Source organism: Rhinolophus hipposideros (genome assembly GCF_964194185.1).
Source record: "Rhinolophus hipposideros genome assembly, chromosome: 21".
In the NCBI taxonomy this organism is placed as follows: domain Eukaryota; kingdom Metazoa; phylum Chordata; class Mammalia; order Chiroptera; family Rhinolophidae; genus Rhinolophus; species Rhinolophus hipposideros.
In genome coordinates, this window is record NC_138067.1 from 45,656,294 (window position 1) to 45,675,961 (window position 19,668).

At 39.2% G+C, this 19,668-nt stretch overlaps 1 protein-coding gene across 1 annotated transcript; it reads right to left on the minus strand.

Annotated features, from left to right (window-relative positions):
* Positions 1 to 60: 60 nt before the first annotated feature.
* On the minus strand, positions 61 to 19,348 carry LOC308489796 (uncharacterized protein). Its single transcript, XM_081031429.1, has 4 exons — positions 19,197 to 19,348; positions 13,056 to 13,253; positions 5,442 to 5,568; positions 61 to 4,489 (listed from the first exon to the last, which is right to left on the minus strand). The coding sequence occupies exons 2-4, from the start codon at positions 13,107 to 13,109 to the stop codon at positions 2,859 to 2,861; spliced, it is 1,812 nt and encodes a 603-aa protein (XP_080887555.1). The 5' UTR covers positions 13,110 to 13,253; positions 19,197 to 19,348; the 3' UTR covers positions 61 to 2,858.
* Between the last annotated feature and the right edge of the window lie 320 nt (positions 19,349 to 19,668).

Consider the following 19,668-nt stretch of genomic DNA (forward strand, 5'->3'; position numbering starts at 1 on the left):
CCTTACAGAATACCAAATATTAAATACAGAGGGTGCCAAAAAAAAATGTATACACATTTTAAGAAAGGAAAAAACTGTATTCAAATTGCAATATTCAATATTATATACTGATAACAAAAGATAAATACAAGTCACATTTGACTTCTGCAGTTACAAGAGGTGCTCAAAGTGGTTACCATCAATGTCCAGACACTTCTGATTACAGCAAACATCATTTGGTAGACTTCTGTGGTGAGCGTGTAAACTGTTCCAACACCACAGCAGAAGAAGCAGGACTTGCTGCTGTGCAAGGCCTCCCGATCTCCCCTTGTGCACATCACACACAGTATCACGCACTTCAAACTTATCATGAATGCAGTTATTAGGTGTGTTGGAGGTTCTGTTGCATACTCACACTTCCATTGTCGTTGTACTGCCATAACATTCTCGAATTTCAAATACTACTTCAAAATGGTCTTGCGCTCCTCGAACAACTGTGCTTCCGCCATTTTCTTTGACAGTCCTGCCTGTTGCATGGTAATGCTAGCATTCATTTGATTAACACCATCTTTTGAGCGAACGTCAAACTACACATTGCTACCATAATTCAATCCAACTTCAAAAAGTAATACATAGATAATATCTCTTAAAATGTGTATACATTTCTTTGGTATCCTCAGTATATACAGAATAGTTAGAAAATCACTATTTTGTAGCTATCATGGTCATAATTGAGCCAGGTAAGAATAATCAGTGGTTGCTAAAACTAATGAAAGTTTGACGAGGAACAGGATATTTACATAGTCTCAAATTATCTCTTCAATTTATTAATTTCTAAGGGGAAAATAGTAACTTTAGAGTGGAGAAACCAGGCAGACAACACCTGACCAACTGGCCAAAGTTTATGCTGTCAGTAATAAGACAAACCAAAATCATGTGCTTCCTGATATAACGCACTGAGAATATAGTATCATTTATGTAGTATTTCTGTCAAAAATACACAACCAGTCATTAGGAGGCATCAAACTTAAATTGAAGGCTATTCTATAAAATAAGTAATCTTTACATTGCAAAATGGCAAAGTCATGAAGGACAAAAACAAACTGTTCCACCTTACAGTAATGTACAGAAATACAGAAAAATGACAATTATACACAATATATGGTCTTGAATCCACATTTTCTTTTTTTTTTTTTTAAGAATATTATTAGAGAACTGACAAACTGAATTAAATCTCTAAGTTGTATAACTGTATTGGATCAAAGTTCCTGATTTTAATAGCTAAACTGTTATTGTGTTGGAGAACGTCCCTGTTGTTAGTAAACACACACTGGAGACATCATGTCTGAAACTTACTCTCAAATGGTTCAGAAAAACAAAGTAATATGTATGTATGGAGAGAGAATATAATAAAGCAAATGTAGTAAAATGGTAACAGTTGAGGAATCTGGATGTAGCATTCTTTGTACAATTCTTTCAACTTTTCTGTAATTTTGAAATTATTGTTACATGCATTCATTTTGTACCTATAAATATTTATACAATATTTATATTTGTATTTACATACAAAAATCAAAAAGCTACAAAATTCATGTTCCATGATATTGTCAGAAAACACCCAGCTACAGATGACATAGTTGGTAACTTCATCGCGTTTTGATCATTTCATTTATTCACATATTTAGTCTCACAGCCCACAGTGAACACCTATCTCTTCTTCATACTGAAACACTTTTGAAATATTTTATCAACTTGGTACTCACAGCAAAAACATGATTTCCTTATTATTTCCAGAGGAAATTATTTCCTCAATTCACTGTCCTGGCTTAATTTTTCCTAACTATTGTCTTATACATAATAAAGCTGCATTTCATGATGCAGTCATCTGCATATTTAATACTTTCATTCTTATATGCATTGTTTGTAGACTTTTTTTCATAATCAGAGAAGACTTTCGAGCATTTTATGGCAATCAGAGTTATTCCTTGGTGTCAATTCTCTAATATTACATGCTTGTAACTTTTAATAAAAAGTTCTCACATTTACTATTCTTATAGGATTTACTCTGGTATAAATTCTGATGTATCTGAAATTTGATTTCTCAATGAAAATACTGCAACATTTCTGTCTTGTATGATTTTATTTTCCTGTGACCTTCTCTGATATAAAATAATGTACACTTCTATAAGTTTTCACAAAATTTCTACATTCACAGTGGTTGTCCTTGTTGTATGTATGTACTATGACTTCTGTGTGAACTTTTGTACATTTGCTGAATTCAGTTCCTCTCCTATATGCATTTCCTGATGAATAAGCAAGTTATTACTACAGATTTTGTATCTATTTACTGTATTAATGATCTCTCATTTTAATTCTCTAGAAAAATAAATTTCTGAGTGAAAACTTCTATTTATTCACTGTATGTATAAGAATTCTTTCCTACATGCCTGTAATCTCATGTTGGAATGAACTTCCTGAGTGCTTTTTTTTTCTGTATCCAGGTGATTTTTCTCCTATATGATGTCTATGGTGTCTAGTGAGGTGTGACTTGACACTAATGGAATTCCCACATTCACTGCATTCATAGGGTTTCATCATGTGTTCTTTGGTGTCTATTTAGACCATGCTTACAGAGGAAAGCTTTCCCACATTCACTATACACATAGGGTTTTTCTCTTGTATGGGTTCTCTGGTGTATGAAAAGTTGTGACTTACGGCTGAAAATTTTCTGACAATCACAGCATTCACAGGTTTTCTCTCCTGTGTGAATTCTCTAATGTACAATGAGCTGTGCCTTCTGTGTGAAAACTTTCCCACAATCACTGCATCTGTAGGGTTTTTCTCCTGGATGTGTTCTCTGGTGTATAACGAGTAGTGATTTAGTGCTGAAGGCTTTGACGTTCACTACACTGCTGATATAAAGTGAGTTCTGACTTCGGGTTGAAAGCTTTTGGATATTCTTTGCATGAAAAGGGCTTTTCTCCAGTGTGAGTTCTCTGATGTTCAATGAGCCGTGACCCAAGCATAAATGTTTTCTGACACTGATTGCATTCATTGGGCTTTTCTCCTGCATGAGTTTTCTGATGTAAAATGAAATTAAACTTCAGAGAGAAGGTTCTTCCACATTCCCTGCATCCATAAGGTTTCTCACCTGTATGAGTTCTCTCATGCTTAATGAGATGTGACTTACTAATGAAGGTTCTTGGACACTTACTGCATTCATAGGGTTTCTCACTTGTGTGAGTTCTCTGATGAAAAGCTAGATTAGATTTGCGGGAGTAGACTTTCCCACATTCACTGCATTCGTAGGGTTTCTCTCCTGTGTGATACTTTTGGTGTCTAGTGAGCTGAGCCGTACTATTAAAAGCCTTCCGACATTCCCTGCACTCATAAGGTTTCTCTCCTGTATGAGTTCGCAGATGTGAAATAAACTTTGCCTTTCGAATAAAAGCTTTTGAACATTCGCTGCATTCATACTTTTTCTCTCCTGTATGAATCATCCGGTGTTCAGTTAGCTGTGATTTCTGTGAGAAAAATTTTCTGCACTCACTGCATCCATAGGGTTTCTCTCCTGTGTGAGTTCGCAGATGTGAAATGAGTCCATTCTTCTGTGCAAAAGCTTTCTCACACTCACTGCATCCATAGGGTTTCTCTCCTGTGTGAGTTCGCAGATGCAAAATGAGGCTGTTCTTCTGTGTAAAAGCTTTCTCACACTCACTGCATCCATACGGTTTCTCTCCTGTGTGAGTTCGCAGATGTAAAAGAAGGCCCTTCTTCTGTGCAAAAGCTTTCCCACACTCACTGCATGCATAGGGTTTCTCTCCTGTGTGAGTTCGCAGATGTGAAATGAGGCTGTTCTTCTGTGCAAAAGCTTTCTCACACTCACTGCATCCATACGGTTTCTCTCCTGTGTGAGTTCGCAGATGTAAAATGAGGCCGTTCTTCTGTGCAAAAGCTTTCTCACACTCACTGCATCCATAGGGTTTCTCTCCTGTGTGAGTTCGTAGATGTAAAATGAGGCCCTTCTTCTGTGCAAAAGCTTTCCCACACTCACTGCATGCATAGGGTTTCTCTCCTGTGTGAATTCTCTGGTGTACAAGGAGTTGTGACATGTAGTTAAAGGATTTCTGACATTCACTACATTTGTAAAATCTCATTTCTATATGATTTATATTCAGGCATGACTTCTTGCTGACAGTTTCTCCACAATCATAACCATAGCAATTAATTCCAGGCTGAGTGTTTTTGTGCATAGCATGGACAAATAATTTCTCAAGCAGATTTAACTTTTCAGCTTTCTTATTCACATAATTTCTGTTCTGGAAAAGTAAATCTAAATTATGCTTCAAAGTTTTTCCATTTAAGTCAAACTGATCAAAGTCTTCACTCAGGTGAAATATTTTCCCACATGCATCATATCCACAGAGGATCCCATGCCTCTCCACGGGATCAAGCTTGTCAGAGTTTTCCTGGTGCCAGTTTACACCATCATCAACTTGCCAGGTGTCTTCTAGGACGGAGACCAATGAATCTTTATATGATTAGGTACAGGAAGGTGTAGACTCTCATAACAAGGATCAAAGAAAGAAATGATATTCTGGATATGGGATATAAGTTAGAGGCATCTAGTAGAAGGAAAAGAGAAAATAAAAGGAAAGCAGAGGAACACAAAAGTCATACAAAACATGGGAAAAGGGGGGAAAATCCATGTGTATTTGGAAGCATAATTCTGACCACGGTTGAAGTATTGAATAGGAGGAAGGCAACATAAGTAGTGTTGGTGAGGACAAGTGAAGATGCTAGAAAGGATAACCAAGAAAGCAAGGTCCTAATTCAGATTCCAGAGTTCTGATAAAGACTGAATAGACATAAGAGGTCAATCTCCTTCTAAATATCAAGCAGAGATTCCTAATAGGAGCAAGGTGATGAGTGGAAGAATCCTTAACAACATCTAGTAAGCTGTGTCAACTACTTTGTCTTATATTTAAGGGTTCAAGAATTTTAAAGTAGAGTTCTCAAAAGAACCTATCTAAGATTCTAACTCCCTACACATTCATTCATCTACCTGTTTTATATTCACTCACCTAGACTGCCCTCACTGCAGATTTCTCCCTCTACAATCCATGACAATTCTTGCTCCATCTGGAAGAATGCTTGTGGTCTAAAAGCCTAATAATTTGTATATACACAAACATGGGCCCAAGAGCTTGGTCTTCAGAACCTCTGAAATTAGGAAGATCTGTTTCAGAGTCAGCATCTCAGCAAAGTGAAAAACTTCCATTCGAGCAGTGAGACTACCATCCTCTCTCCAGGTTCACAGAGACACAAAGATTCTACCATCTATATACCCTATGTTTAAAGACATTAAAAATGTCAGAGGTCCTATAAATTCTAGTAATTAAGAAAAAAAAAGGCAACAGACTGAGAGTTCACCAAGAGATATGTAAGAAATATATCCTTACCGATTGACACGAGATTGCTATAATTTTCCAACATTACATTCCAGTATAAGTTCTTCTGAGCAGCATCCAGTAGCTGCCACTCCCCCGAAGTGAAGTCCACAAACACATCCTTAAATGACAATGTTACCTGTAACAGCATATTCTTGTTTCAGGTGATTTTTCATTCAATGACATGGAAAAAAATGCATACGAATTTTTTATGATCATTTTCACAATATATTGTATGTCCAAAAGGTTTAGTAAATTTAGGTTTACCTTACATCTTATAGAAGAAACTTAAAGCTCATTAAAAATATCATGCCACTGGTACTGGCATAAAAACAGACACATAGATCAATGGAACACAACAGAGAACCCAGAAATAAATCAATGCCTATATGGTCATTTAATCTATGACATAAAAAGCAAAAATTTACATCGGGGTAAAGACAGTCTATTCAATAAATGGCTCTTGGGAAACTGGACGGATACATACAAAAAAAGAAAGAAAAAGAAAGTGGACCACCTTCTTAAGCCATATACAAAAATAAACTCCAAATAAATTAAAGACTTATGTGTAAGACCTGAAACCATAAAACTCCTAAAAGAAAATATGGGAAGGAAACCCTCAGACATTACTCTTAGAAATATTTTTACTAATGTATCTCCTCGAGCAAGGGAAACAAAAGAAAAAATAAACAAATGGGACTACATCAAACTGAAAAGTTTTTTCACAGCAAAGGAAACCATCAATAAAACAAAAAGACATCATACTGAATGGGAGAAGATATTTGCTAATGATACATCTGATAAGGGGCTAATATCCAAAATTTATAGAGAACCATACGGTTTAAAAACCAAGATGGCACAGTAGGTAAACGCTGTGTTTACCTTCTCTCACAACCACATCAAAATTACAACTAATCTACAAAACACTAGTATTGAGAATCGCCTAAAACCAAGCTGAACTGAAGCTTTTCAACTAAGGACGTTCAAAAGAATCACCTCCAGACTGGTAGCAAGGTCGGAGACATGGAACGGGCTGGTCCCACACCTGCGTGTAACCATTAAAGATCAGGAGGACTACTTTGGCTGTGGGGGTCCCTCCCCATCCCCTTGAAGGGCAAGAGATCCCAGCCCCACTCCAGCCCAGGGTTCCAGTGCTGGGGAGAGAAGCCCCCATAATTTCTGGTTGTGAAAACCAGCGGAGATTGTGACTGAATGATACAGTGCAGCTGCACTCATAGGCGCTCCTCTTAAAGGGACGGTGCACAGACTTATCCACCAACGGAATCACTCTCACTGAGCAACAGCGCTGGGGCAGCAGCTAGAAAGCCAGAAAGCCGGCAGGGACAAATGGTAAGGAATAGAGTTGTCTGGCTTGCAACAGGACGGGAGAGGCAGCTTTCTCCTGGACAGGGGAGCTGGCAGAGGCCATTGTTTCTTTTTTGAGCCCTCCCTCTTCACAGTGCACAAACAAAGGTGGCCACCATTCACTCCCCACACCCTGGCGATTTGAGACCTGGCCCCAACCAACTTTCGGGCACACCCAGGCTCCTTCCAGGGGCTTTAGCATGCAGACCACCTGCCTTGGCTCAGCTTCAGACTTTCTTAGGGTCTCTCAAAGGTTCCTGGAACCCAAACAAGCAGCATCTGGCTTGAGCGTGTCCTTTATCTGTGGCTGAGCAGCCCTAAACTGGCACAAACAGCATCCTGGTCTTGGTTCTCAGCTTGGCCTCTCAAGGTGCTTCCAAGCACTGCACCAGTAGTAGACATCTGAGAATTTCTGGCTCCCACTGGGTGGCCCAGGATGGGTCACAGGCTGTGGCTGAAGTAGACTGTGGGGACAAAGTCCCATAGAACAGTTTCTAGGCTCTCTGCCTCGCATGGAGGGGTGCTGGCTTGGGTGGCGGATGGACGTCGGCTGTGACTGGTTGGCTACTGGCTGTAGCTGGTTGGCTAATTGACTGCTGATGTAACTGCTGTGGCTATGCTGGTTGGTTGGTTGGTTGGTTGGTTGGTTGGCAAGCAGAGAAAGTGGACGGTGGATATTGTACATCGTGTGGCTACTTCCTGTGTGTGTCTTGCCCGGCCACCAGAGAGACTGGAGTACAGGAAGACCCCTTGCTGGGGTACTGGCAGATGTTTGCTTCCTGTGTCTCCAACCCAGCCGCCAGTGTGAATATAGAGGTATGACTTCCCCATCTATGGCTCCGGGGGTGCTCCTTTTTGGCCTCACCATATCCTGCGTTCTTATGTGGGGAGCGGGAGCTGAGACCCCGCATGAGTCCCTGCATGACATAGACCTACAGCGGATCCCCTCCAATGGAGTCCTAGGCTGGTGCCCCTGATGGCCAGCATCAAAAGGAGCTGGAGCTGTAGGGTGAGCCCCTGCACAACAACTGTAGTCAAGGCCAGTCCTCACAACCAGTGAGCCAGAGTGTCAGTCCCTTCCCACTCTTGTGCAATTATCAACCACGGCTCAACTAAAGGGGAGGGTACACACAACCCACACAGGGACACACCTGGAGTGCGTGACTCAGGTGACCAGAAAGACTGTGCCACTGAATCTCACAGCACACCTACTAATAAGGCCACTCTACTAAGACCAGAAGACACAGCAGCCCTACCTAACACATAGAAACAAACACAGGGAGGAAGCCAAAATGGGGAGACAAAGAAACATGGCCCAAAGAAAGGAACAAAACAAAGCTCCAGAAAAAGAACTAAGTGAGATGGAGACAAGCAAACTATCAGATGCAGAGTTCCAAACATTGGTTATAAAAATGCTCAGTGATCTCAGAGAACTTCAACAGAGAGATAGGAAGCATGAAAATGGAGATGAAAACTATAAAAAAAGAACCAGTCAGAAATTAAGGATACATTAATGAAAATGAAGAATATATGAAGCAGAGGATGCAACCAGTGATGTAGAAGATAAGGTAGCAGAAAACACCCAAACAGAACAGCAATAAGAAAAAAGAATCCAAAAAATTGAGGAGAGTTTAAGGAGTCTCCGGGACAATATCAAGCGTACAAACATTCATATTATAGGGGTACCAGAAAGAGAAGAGAGAGAGCAAGGAAAGAAGAGAGAGCAAGGAATTGAAAACCTATTTGAAGAAATAGTGACAGAAAACTTCCCTAACCTTGTGAAGGAAATGGACATACAAGTCCAGAAAGTAGAGTCCCAAACAAGATAAACCCAGAAGCCAACACTAAGACACATCATAATTAAAATGCCAAAGGTTAAATACAAAGAGAGAATCTTAAAAGCAGCAAGAGAAAAGCAGGTAGTTACCTACAAGGGAGCCCCCATAAGACTGGCAGCAGACTTCTCAACAGACACTTTGCAGGCAAGAAGGGAGTGGCAGGAAATATTCCAAGAGATGAAAGGCAACGACATACAACCTTACAACCCTGCAAGACTGTCCTTTAGAATTGAAGGACAGATAAGGAGCTTCTCAGACAAGAAAAAGCTGAAAAAGTTCATCACCACCAAATCAGTATTACAAGGACTCTTAGAGGAACTTCTTTAAGATGGGACGGGGTTAAGGATGGGTGAAAGGGGAAGGGATTAAGCAGTACAAATTGGTTGTTATACAGTAGTCATGGGGATGTAGGTTATAGCATAAGGAATATAGTCAATAATATTCTAATAACTAGATATGGTGCCAGATAGGTATTAGATCTATAAAGGTGATAGATGGGAATGGGGTTTGGAACAGGGTGAAAAAGGTGAAGGCACCAAGAAATACAAATTAGTAGTTAATACAGTATGGGAAATACAATCAACAATGTTGTAAATATCATGTAAGATGCCAGATGGGCACTCGACTTCTCAGGGGGATTAGTTCACAGACTGTGTAGATGCCTGACCACTGTGCTGTACACCTGAAGGTGAAGTAGAATAATACTGACTGTCAACTATAACTAAATATGTAGGTGTATACAGTCACGGGATGTGGAGTACAACATGGGGAAGGTAGTCGATGGTATTGTAACAGCTATAAAGTTGTCAGAGGAGTAGGAGCTTGGGGGTGTGTTATCACTTTATGAGGGGTTTAAATGTCTAACTATTACGTTGCTTTGTACACCTGACATTAATTTAACAAAATGGAAAACAAAAAAAGAACCCATACAACTCAACTCCAAAAAACCCCCAAACAATTCAATTAAAAAAAAAGGCAGAGGACCTGAATAGACATTTCTCCAAAGAGGACATACAGATGGGCAATAAACATATGAAAAAATGCTCAATGTCACTAATCATCAGAGAAATGCAAATAAAAACCACAATGAGACACCACCTCACTCCTGTTAGAATGACCATCATCAATAAATCAACAAACTACAAGTGAAGGAGAGGATGTGGAGAAAAGGGAACCCTCATGCACTGTTGGTGGCATTATAAATTGGTGCAGCCACTATGGAAAACAGTATGGAGGTTCCTCAAAAACTTAAAAATAGAGCTACCTTATGACCTAGTAATCCGACTTCTGGGTATTTATCCAAAGAAATCCAAAACACTAATTTGAAAAAATATATCCACCCCATGTTTACTGCACTATCCACAATGGCCAAGATATGGAAACAACCAAAATGTCCATCAATAGATGAATAAAGAAATTGTGGTGCTCACTTCAGTAGCACATATACTAAAATTGGAACGATGCAGAGATTACCATGGCCCCTGTGCAAGGATGACGCGCAAATTCACTAAGCGTTCCCTATTTTTTCACCAATGCACTATACACCTGAAGCTGAAGTAGAATAACAGTGAATGTCAATTATAATTATATATACGTGTATATCGGGGGTGCCAAAAAAAAAAAGTATACACGTGGACACTTTGGTCAACGTTGCTCAAGCAGTAGTTCACCATAATCAGAAGTGTCTGGACGCTAATGGTAACCACTTTGAGCACCTCTTGTAATTGCAGAAGTCAAACGTGACTTGTATGCATCTTCTGTTATCAGTATATATTGAGTATTACAATTTTAATAGTTTCCTTTCTAAAATGTGTATACATTTTTTTGGCACCCTCTGTATAAGTCATGGGATGTGGAATACAGCATAGGGAAGATAGTCAATAGTATTTTAACAGCTATATATGATGTCAGAGGGGTAATAGATTGGGTGGGGTTATCACGTTGTGAGGGGTATAAATGTCTATTACATTGCTTTGTACATCTGAAACTAATAAAAAAAAAGAAAAGAAATTGTGGTACATTTATACAATGGAGTATTACTCCACCATAAAAAAAGAATGAAATCTTACCATTTGCAACAACATGGATGGACCTAGAGGATATTATGCTAAATAAAATAAGTGAGACTGAGAAAGACAAATACCATATGATCTCACTTATATGTAGAATGTAAAGAACAGAATAAAGGAACAAGCAAAACAGACAGACTCATAGATACAGAGAAAAAAAACTGATGGTTGCTAGATGGGAAAATGTTGGGGGGATGGGTAAGAAAAGATTAGGAAGTACAAACTGGTAGTCACAAAAGAGTCATGAAGATAAAAAGTACAGCATAGGTAATATAGTCAATAATGTTGTAAGAACTATGTATGGTTTCAGATGGGTACTAGACTTATAGGGGGGATCACTTCATAAGTTATATAAATGCCTTACCACTGCACTGTATACCTGAAACTAATATAAAATAATACTGAATATTAACTATAAATATATATGTATACATATGTATATGTATATAGTCACAGGCTATAAAGCACAGCATAGGGAATATAGTGAATGGTATTGGAATAGCCATGCACGATGTCAGAGGAGAGGTAGATTAGTTGGCATTATCCCTTTGTAAGGGGTGTAAATGTCTAATCATTATGTTGTTTTGTGTACCTGAAAGTAATAAATGAATACATAAATAAAATCAACTTCCTCTAAACAAAACAGAAGAGAAAAAACCATGTCATTTAAAAATCAACCAGTGTAACTCACCATACTGACAGAATAAAAGATAAAAAATTGTATCATCCTGACAAGTGGATACATGAAAAGCATGTAATACAGGTGTGTATGCATATGTCAAAACTGTTGAACGGTACATAAATATTTGTACATTTAGTTGTATATAAATTTTATACTAAAATAAATAAAAGTACTATAACAGAAGCAAATATTAAACCCTAGTTAACAATATACATGCTGTAGTATTTAGGGGGCTATGTACTCATGTATGTAACTTATTTTGAAATGCATCAAAAAATAAGAAAGAAAGAAAAACACAAAGGACCCAAAGCAACACTGCAGTCTGGAGAAGTGCCAACAAGAAGTGTTAGCAAGAAGAGTGAGAAGCTACTACAGTGGTCCACGTGACAGATGATGATGTCTTTGACTAGGGCAGTGATGTAGCAAAGAAAAGTGATTTGAGGTCTACTTTGGAAACAGAACCAATAGGATTTGCCCTGGGATGATGGGATGCATAAAGATCGATAAAAGTGTGAAAAGTGGAGATATGCCCAGTAGTTTCTGTATTGTCCGTGGCTGCTTTTGTGCTACAACGGCAGAGCTGAATAGCAACAGAGACTGTCTGGCCCACAAAGGCTAAAATACTCACTATCTTGCCCTTTATAGAAGTTTGCTGATCCCTCATCTAAGAAACCGGGAAAGGCTATTAACTGAAACAGGAAAACTGAGGAAGGAACAGATTTCACGTGAGATCAGGAGCTTGGTTGGGAAATGGTTAGTTGGATACATGTGTAGAGATGTACCTTTGTTAAGTCAAGGAGGCAAAGCGACATAGGAGCTGATGCTCAGGGAAAAGTCCAGGCTAGAGACACAAAGAAGACATCAGCATCTGAGTGTTTAAACCTTGACACTAGATGAGACCACTAAGGAAGTGAGTACAGACAAAAAGGATGCAAGGAATGAGCCCTGAGTCACTCCAAGAATTAACATTACAGGACGAGAGATAAGACAAAACTTACAAAAAGAAACTGAACCCTAGAAGAAGTGGCCGATAAGGCAGAAAACAGGAGAGCATGGCATTCTACCCACCCATTTACAACAGTACATCAAAGGAAGAAGGAAGTATCAACTATGTCAGATGCTGCTGAAAGGTCAAGTAAAAACTCATCATGAAATTTAACAACACAGAGTCATTGGTGAGCCTCATAAAAAGCACTTTTGGAGGAAGGGTGGGAGCAAAAACAACTAGAGTGGGTTCAAGAAAGGCAGGAGGAATTGGTGATACTGAGTTTGAGCAACGCTTTTGATTTTTGATGAAGACCTATAAAATTACTTCTTGATGCCAAAGTGCCAGAAAACATTTATTGACTGCAAGGAATTGTCAGTTTTCTCTTAAAGAAAAATGTATTTCATAAAAATTCCTGTTCATCTTTTGATTATGGCTGCCATCAGCACCAGAGGAAAAGTGGCAACTCAGCTTTGGACTCTATAGATTATATCAGTGTTTTAACATTAGGCACCTTGAATGAGCCATGATGTGCATTTACATCCATCCTTCAACTGGGCTGCAGTCTTAATCGTCTATCATCTCTCCTGTGCATCTTTCCCACCAGACTTTTATCTGCACATAGTACTACTTTTCATTGTGTGAATTATTAGAAATCTCTTCAAATCCTTTGGAAAAACAGCTCACCTTAAATTTGGTCATTTTCAGCTGTTCTTGAGAAGTTGCCAGTGACTCCAACATCTGCTCAATGACTTTTCCAGCTCTGCTCTTAATCTTGGTTAAAAGTTCTTCTGGTCAAGAGAACCACTAGAACATGACACTCTTTGTTCTGGAACCTCTACCTCTTCATGTCATGGGACCTGTCTTTTCCCTGAAAGTCAAGACCTGTGGATTTAAGGGGAATATTCACTTTACATGACATATCAACTGTAGGCTTTTATTGCAGAGACCTTATCTCCACATAAAATTCTAAGCTGAGTCCTCTGGTGACTCTGCTCAAGCTGCTGGGGATAAATATAACCTGGAGTTTGACACCTCAAGTGTTTTGTTTAATCCAAAGGCTCTGGAAATGCAACGTCCAAGGCTGAGATGCTCTCAATAGTCACATATATCCTGAGCATACACCTGTATTGACAACTTTCCTAGGTACTAGGAAGTTAAATAAAAAGTTGAGTCTTTGACTATATATTAAAATTGGTAACTTCAAAAGTATGGTCTTTGGGAAACAGAATAACTGGAAGAAACTGAATTTTGAGAACACTGCCAGAGAAGGAAATTAAAGGCAAATATCACACATACACTGATAATACTATACAAAAGAATAGAATATCGGAACCAGGTTTTTGAGCACTAGCTTACCTGTGTCTCCGGACTTGGCACCGACTCCTTAAATAAACCTTTTCTTTCTTTGCTGGAAACACACACACAGACACACATGCATACTGGGGGGTGCCAGAAAAATGTATACAAGTGAACACTTTGGTCAGCGTTGCTCAGGCAGTAGTTTGCCGTAATCAAAAGTGCTGGGATGCTGATGGTAAAAACTTGGAGCACCTCTTGTAATTGCAGAAGTCAAACATGACATGTATGTATCTTTTGTTATCAGTATATATTGAGTATTAAAATTTTTTTCCTTTCTTAAACTGTGTATACATGTTTTTAGCACCCTTTGTATATATAAAATCCAGAAATATAGAGAAAAGCTAATTAAGGATGTCATCACCGGTTTCATCCCAGGAGTACAAAGTTGACTTAAAATCCTAAAGTCAATAAATATAATTCAACATAACAATTAAATAAGAGAAATTAAAATACTGAAAAACATTTGAGAAAATTCAACTTACACTGGTGACTAAAACAACAAAATCTTAGCAAGGTAGGACAAAAAGGGAACTTTTTAATACAAAAAAAGTATCTATTAAAAAAACCTACATGCAACATCATACTTAAGGGTAATACACTGAAAAAATTTCCCAACTGTGATCAAGAAAAAAATGATGCCTACAATCAGTATTTCCATTCTACGTTACAGAGTATTGTCCAGGCCAGGAAAAAGCAAGGGAAAGAAAAAGTGTCAGATAGAAAAAAATGAAATACAACTGCCATAATTTGCTTGTGTTATGTTTATAAATGAAAATCCAAAAAGACTTCAGATATATTAATAAAACTAACAAAAAGTTTTACAACATGGCTAGATACAAAGTCAATACATAAAGATTACTGTTTATATAGTAAGAATAAGCAATTAAAAATAAAATTACTTAAAAAAAATCAACTATAGTTTTTAAAGTGTGAAAAATAAGCCACAGAATATAAGAACATATTTATAACATGTAAATATGTTCGTCATGGCTCATGTAAAAAAAAAAAAAAGACCAAAGAACTAACAAATCAATGTGTTTCACATGGGCAGAGAGATCAATAAAAATGGGCAAAAGATTTGAAGAGGAATCATAAAAAAAAGTTTATAATGTCCAGGAAACATAATAAAAGGGGCTCAGTCCTACTGATAATCAGGGAAATGTAAATTAAAACTACAATGACCAAGTACTTTTGTTTTGGGCCTAAGTCCTATTAGATAGGCCAAAACAAAAGATCTGACAATGCCAAGGCATAGAGAGGATTTAAAGCAAGGACAGCTTCCACACATTGCTGACAGGGGTGCAAATTAGAAGAACTCCTTAGCAAAACACATGGCATTAGCTAGTAATGTTGATTTTTTATGATCTAGCAACACGACTCTTAAGTAAACATCCTAGAAAAACTTAGACAGTTGTAAACCAGGTTATGTATATAAGAATGTTCACAGCAGCAGTTTATAAGAGTCAAAAAAGAAGAACAGTTCAATGTCCATCAACAGTAAAATGGAAAAAAATAGTGCCATATTCATAATAAATGAACTAAATAATAATGAAAAAACTAAAACTACATGTAATAACACAGCTGAAGCTCTTAAACATAATGGTGAAGGAAGAAGGCAAGATACAAGAAACTACAGCATGTAACTGTAAAAAATAAGAAATAGAAAAATGAAAATGAAACAATTAGGTTGGTGCAAAAGTAATTGCGGTTTAAAAGGTTAAAAATAATTGCAAATACCGCAATTACTTTTGCACCAACTGAACAGAAAACATTAAAAAGTGCAAAAAGCCCTACAACAATATAAACATTGAACAACTACCACTTATCGAGTAGCTACTATGAAACCCACTGTTCTAGAATTCACTTAATGTTCACAACTCTCAGAGTCACTATAAATTCAGTTTACACAAATGGGAAACTGGACACTCAGAGAGTTTAGGCAACTTTCCAATATCCCAGCTAGTGGTATAATTGAAATAAAAATCAAGATCTAACCCTAAAATCCAAAGTTTTTCCACTAAAATCACTTGAAGATTTTGTGATGGCTTTCCTTAAAACTCTGGGGGGAAAAAACTGAAAACTATTCATAATAATGAAAGTCAGTAATGGGCCCAGATAGGTATTTTAATTGCTTTTCTTCACACCGAAATTTAAAATAAAAGTTTAAAAGGCAAAAGGAAGCATTTTTTAAAAGCAATGAAAATGTAATCACTAAAGAACATAAATATCCAGAACCTACATAAAACCAGAAAATTTTCTAAGGAGCTGGAGATAGGGACCAATTTGTATTAAGATAAAAGTAGATTATTCTGCCAAATTTATGATTTTAATGTGATACCGGTCAAAATTCCATACGTTCACTTGATAGAATACTAAAAGTGTCTTTTGAGCTTTAAAAAAGTATTTTCAAAAAAATTAATAGGGGCCGGCTCAGTGGCTCAGGCGGTTAGAGCTCCATGCTCCTAACTCCGAAGGCTGCTGGTTCGATTCCCACATGGACCGGTGGGCTCTCAACCACAAGGTTGTCGGTTCAACTCGAGTCCTGCAAGGAACGGTGGCTCCGCCCCCTGCAACTAAGATAGAACACGGCACCTTGAGCTGAGCTGAGCTCCCAAATGGCTCAGTTGGTTGGAGCGCATCCTCTCAACCACAAGGTTGCCAGTTCTACTCCAGCAAGGTATAGTGGGCTGCACCCCCTGCAACTAGCAATGACAACTGGACCTGGGGCTGAGCTGCGCCCTCCACAATTAAGACTGAAAGGACAACAACTTGAAGCTGAACGCCACCCTCCACAACTAAGATTGGAAGGACAACAACTTGACTTGGTAAAAAGGCCTGGAAGTACACACTGTTCCCCAATAAAGTCCTGTTCCCCTTCCCCAATAAAATCTTAAAAAAAAAAGAAAAGAATTAATAATATAGACATGTATATATGATAAGCTCAAGTAATAAACACTTTTTAAAAAGCATAAATAAGAAATGTACCCAAATTTGAACAATTGTGGTCTGTAGGTAGTATGATTTGGGGGAAACTGGCTGGTTTCTCACTACCTGTGTCATGATCAACTAGAAAGGACTGTCAACGTAAGAAACATCCAATCCTGTAGAGAATTTTAAGTTTATTTGAGCCAAACTGACAACAGTTCCCAGAAAGAAAAATCTCACAAAACTGAGAAAATGCTCTGGAGAATGGCAGTTTTGCAGCTTATTTTATACGTTAGAATCAAAGAAGGAGACATAATGGAGGTTACATAAAATCCATTAGTGGTAGATTAAGGGGGCTGGAGAAAGCAAAGCAGGGAAATCTCTGGGGTTGAATAAAAAGTGAAATTGAGAGACATACTTCTTTTATATTGGTGGGTACAGGATAGTTAATAATTGACATTCATAGCACACAGAGATGGTATGTGGAGGCAACATAATAATGAGGGGCTCTGTGTCTCGTGCTCTGGTGTGGAGGGTATGCCTTGAGGGGTTCAGAAAAAGGGATTAATGATATTCCTTAGAAGCAAAAAGACAATAGACAGTCTTACTTAAGATAAAGATTGACTTTTGTCCAAAAAGCTATAGGCCCAGGATATGACTACCCCCCATGACCTGCTTTTAGTTAGGAATTTTTATGTTCAGACCATCCAATGTGGTTAATTTTGGTCTCTGAGCTTGTAGGGCCCACCATGCTTGCCTCCCCTAAGCTTGTCAGGTTTAGTACATGACCCCTTTTTCATCCAAAGGAAATATTCAAGTGAAAGGGACAAAGGGCAAAAGCCACACCTTTCACAACACATATTTGTTAGGTCAGCTACCGGCATGGTCAAAGCGGCCAGGAGCCAAGTCAGACCCCTCCTCGCATGAGGGAAAGTGGGGCCCCTGGCGTTTCACCGAAAAGGCAGCAGCAGAAGTTGGTGCAATAAACAATTCCCGGATGCAGCTGCCCATGCCCGATCTGCGCTGGGGGGCCTGCTCAACTGCCACCTCACTCAGCCAACCCCCACCCCAAAAACCGCATATATGCCTCCCTCGTTCTGCCCTGGGTGGGGGCGCAGAATAAAGCACTCACCTTTCTCAACCCGCCTGACTCTCTTAGCCTCATTATCTCGCCCCAAGCCTTACAATATTACTGCATATTAATTCAATATAATTTCTTCTGAAAAGGGGTTCCCCGAACCTAATTCCAACATGTTTAGGCTTTCTCACATCAAGCAATTCTCAGCCACCACCAAGGTATTCGAGAATTCAACTCAATTCTGGCACTACCCAGAGAGAATTGGATTCCATAGGTAAAGGGTTCAGCCCCTCAAGACCATCCTCCACTTCAGATGCTAAGGTTCCCACAATCCCATCCTGAGATTCAATTAATTTTCTGAACTGCCACAAAAACTCAAAAAAACCGGTTTACTGATTAGATTTGCAATTTATTGCAAAAGATATTAAAGGATATAAACAATAACCAGATGAAGAGATACATAAGGTGAGATCCTGAACAAAGGAGCTTCTGTCCATATGGAGCTTGGGGCCCAGCATGGTGGCAGAGTGGATGTGTTCTGGTTGCCTAACATGAAAGCCATGAGCTGTCTCTGTGTTTTCATGTAGGTCTCATTGCATAGTTATAATTGATTTATTCACTGGCCATTGGCAACTGTTTCAACCTCAAGCTCCTCTCCTATTCCCAGAGGTGGGTATGGGGTGGAAGGAGGGAAAATTCAAACCCGGTAATCACAAGTTTGGTTCCCCAGGCAACCAGCCTCCTCCACTCTAGGGTGGAGTCCAAAAGTCACCTCATTAACATAACAAAAGACACTATTATCACTTTCCTCACTTAAGACTTAATTCCAAGGGCTTGGGAAGCAGTGAGCCAGCAACTAACTGTAGGTCAAGATCAAATATCTTATAAATCACAATATTGCAACTTCAAAGTATTTTCATTTTTCATAGAAAAAATGAGAGGATGACTTGAGGTCCAAGGATAATTGAAAACAGGATTTGAGTAGAAGATTGGCTATAATGGACGGTACTGTCAGCTGTGAGAAATATAACTCCAAAAAGCAAGTGTCCATTATCCAAAGTTGTGGACTCAAATTACAGTACCCACCCCCCAATCCCTCACCCCTATCCCCACCCATCAAGACCTCCAACAATTCACTTAACTTCTCATACCAGTGCAGGACCCGGACAAGCTACTCAATCACAAACACAAATGAGCACGTCCTACCACTCACGCCCACAATGATATCTCATTCTGAACCATGCATGTCACGCCATTCATGGACCCACCACGCTGAAGTTATCACCACCCCCACACAACCACCAAAAGTTCCCAAAAAGTAATCCCTATCCCCCACAGGTCCATACCCCACACAGACCCCCAAAACTCAGCCTCTCCTACGACACCGCTACTCACAGCCAAGCCTCCCCTCCGGTAATTAGTAACAACCAGATTCCCCAGCCCACCGCCAAAAACCCACAGACCTCCTTCATCAATTATGGATGCCACCATCTTCCCCGAGCACTTTCTTAAGCTCCGCACCAGTATTCAGACAACTAGAGATTCCTCAGCGCGCCACGGGAGGTTTAAAATAATTCCACACACCACTTCCGCTTCCGGTCCCCACACTTTGCCCACCGGGCTCACTCAGGGGCGGTGGATGAAAAGGGCCGCTTCCTTCCACGGACCGGATTCTGTGCAGTTCAAACTTGGTGTGTAATATGGCGGCCCCCATTCAGCGGTTTCAAAACTGGAGTAGCCATCTTGAAAGAGGTGCCGTACAGAGATGAACAAGCACCTAGGGCCAAGCCTCTGCAGCCACCAGGGGCATTACTCTTGCTCAGTAGCATATCAGACTCCGCTCATACCTTTTCAGGACCACTGAAACACCTGCCATTTGATAAACGTGAACTGGCACTTTAAGAAAAGTGAGCCAGGATCTAGGAGCTCTAGGGC

Coding starts and splice junctions, on each gene's coding strand:
- LOC308489796 (XM_081031429.1), bottom strand. CDS start 13,109: ATGTTGGAGTCACTGGCAACTTCTCAAGAACAGCTGAAAATGACCAAA. Junction 5,569..13,055: donor TGAAAATGACCAAATTTAAG/GTGAGCTGTTTT, acceptor ATGCTGTTACAG/GTAACATTGTCATTTAAGGA. Junction 4,490..5,441: donor TAGCAATCTCGTGTCAATCG/GTAAGGATATAT, acceptor TCTCCGTCCTAG/AAGACACCTGGCAAGTTGAT.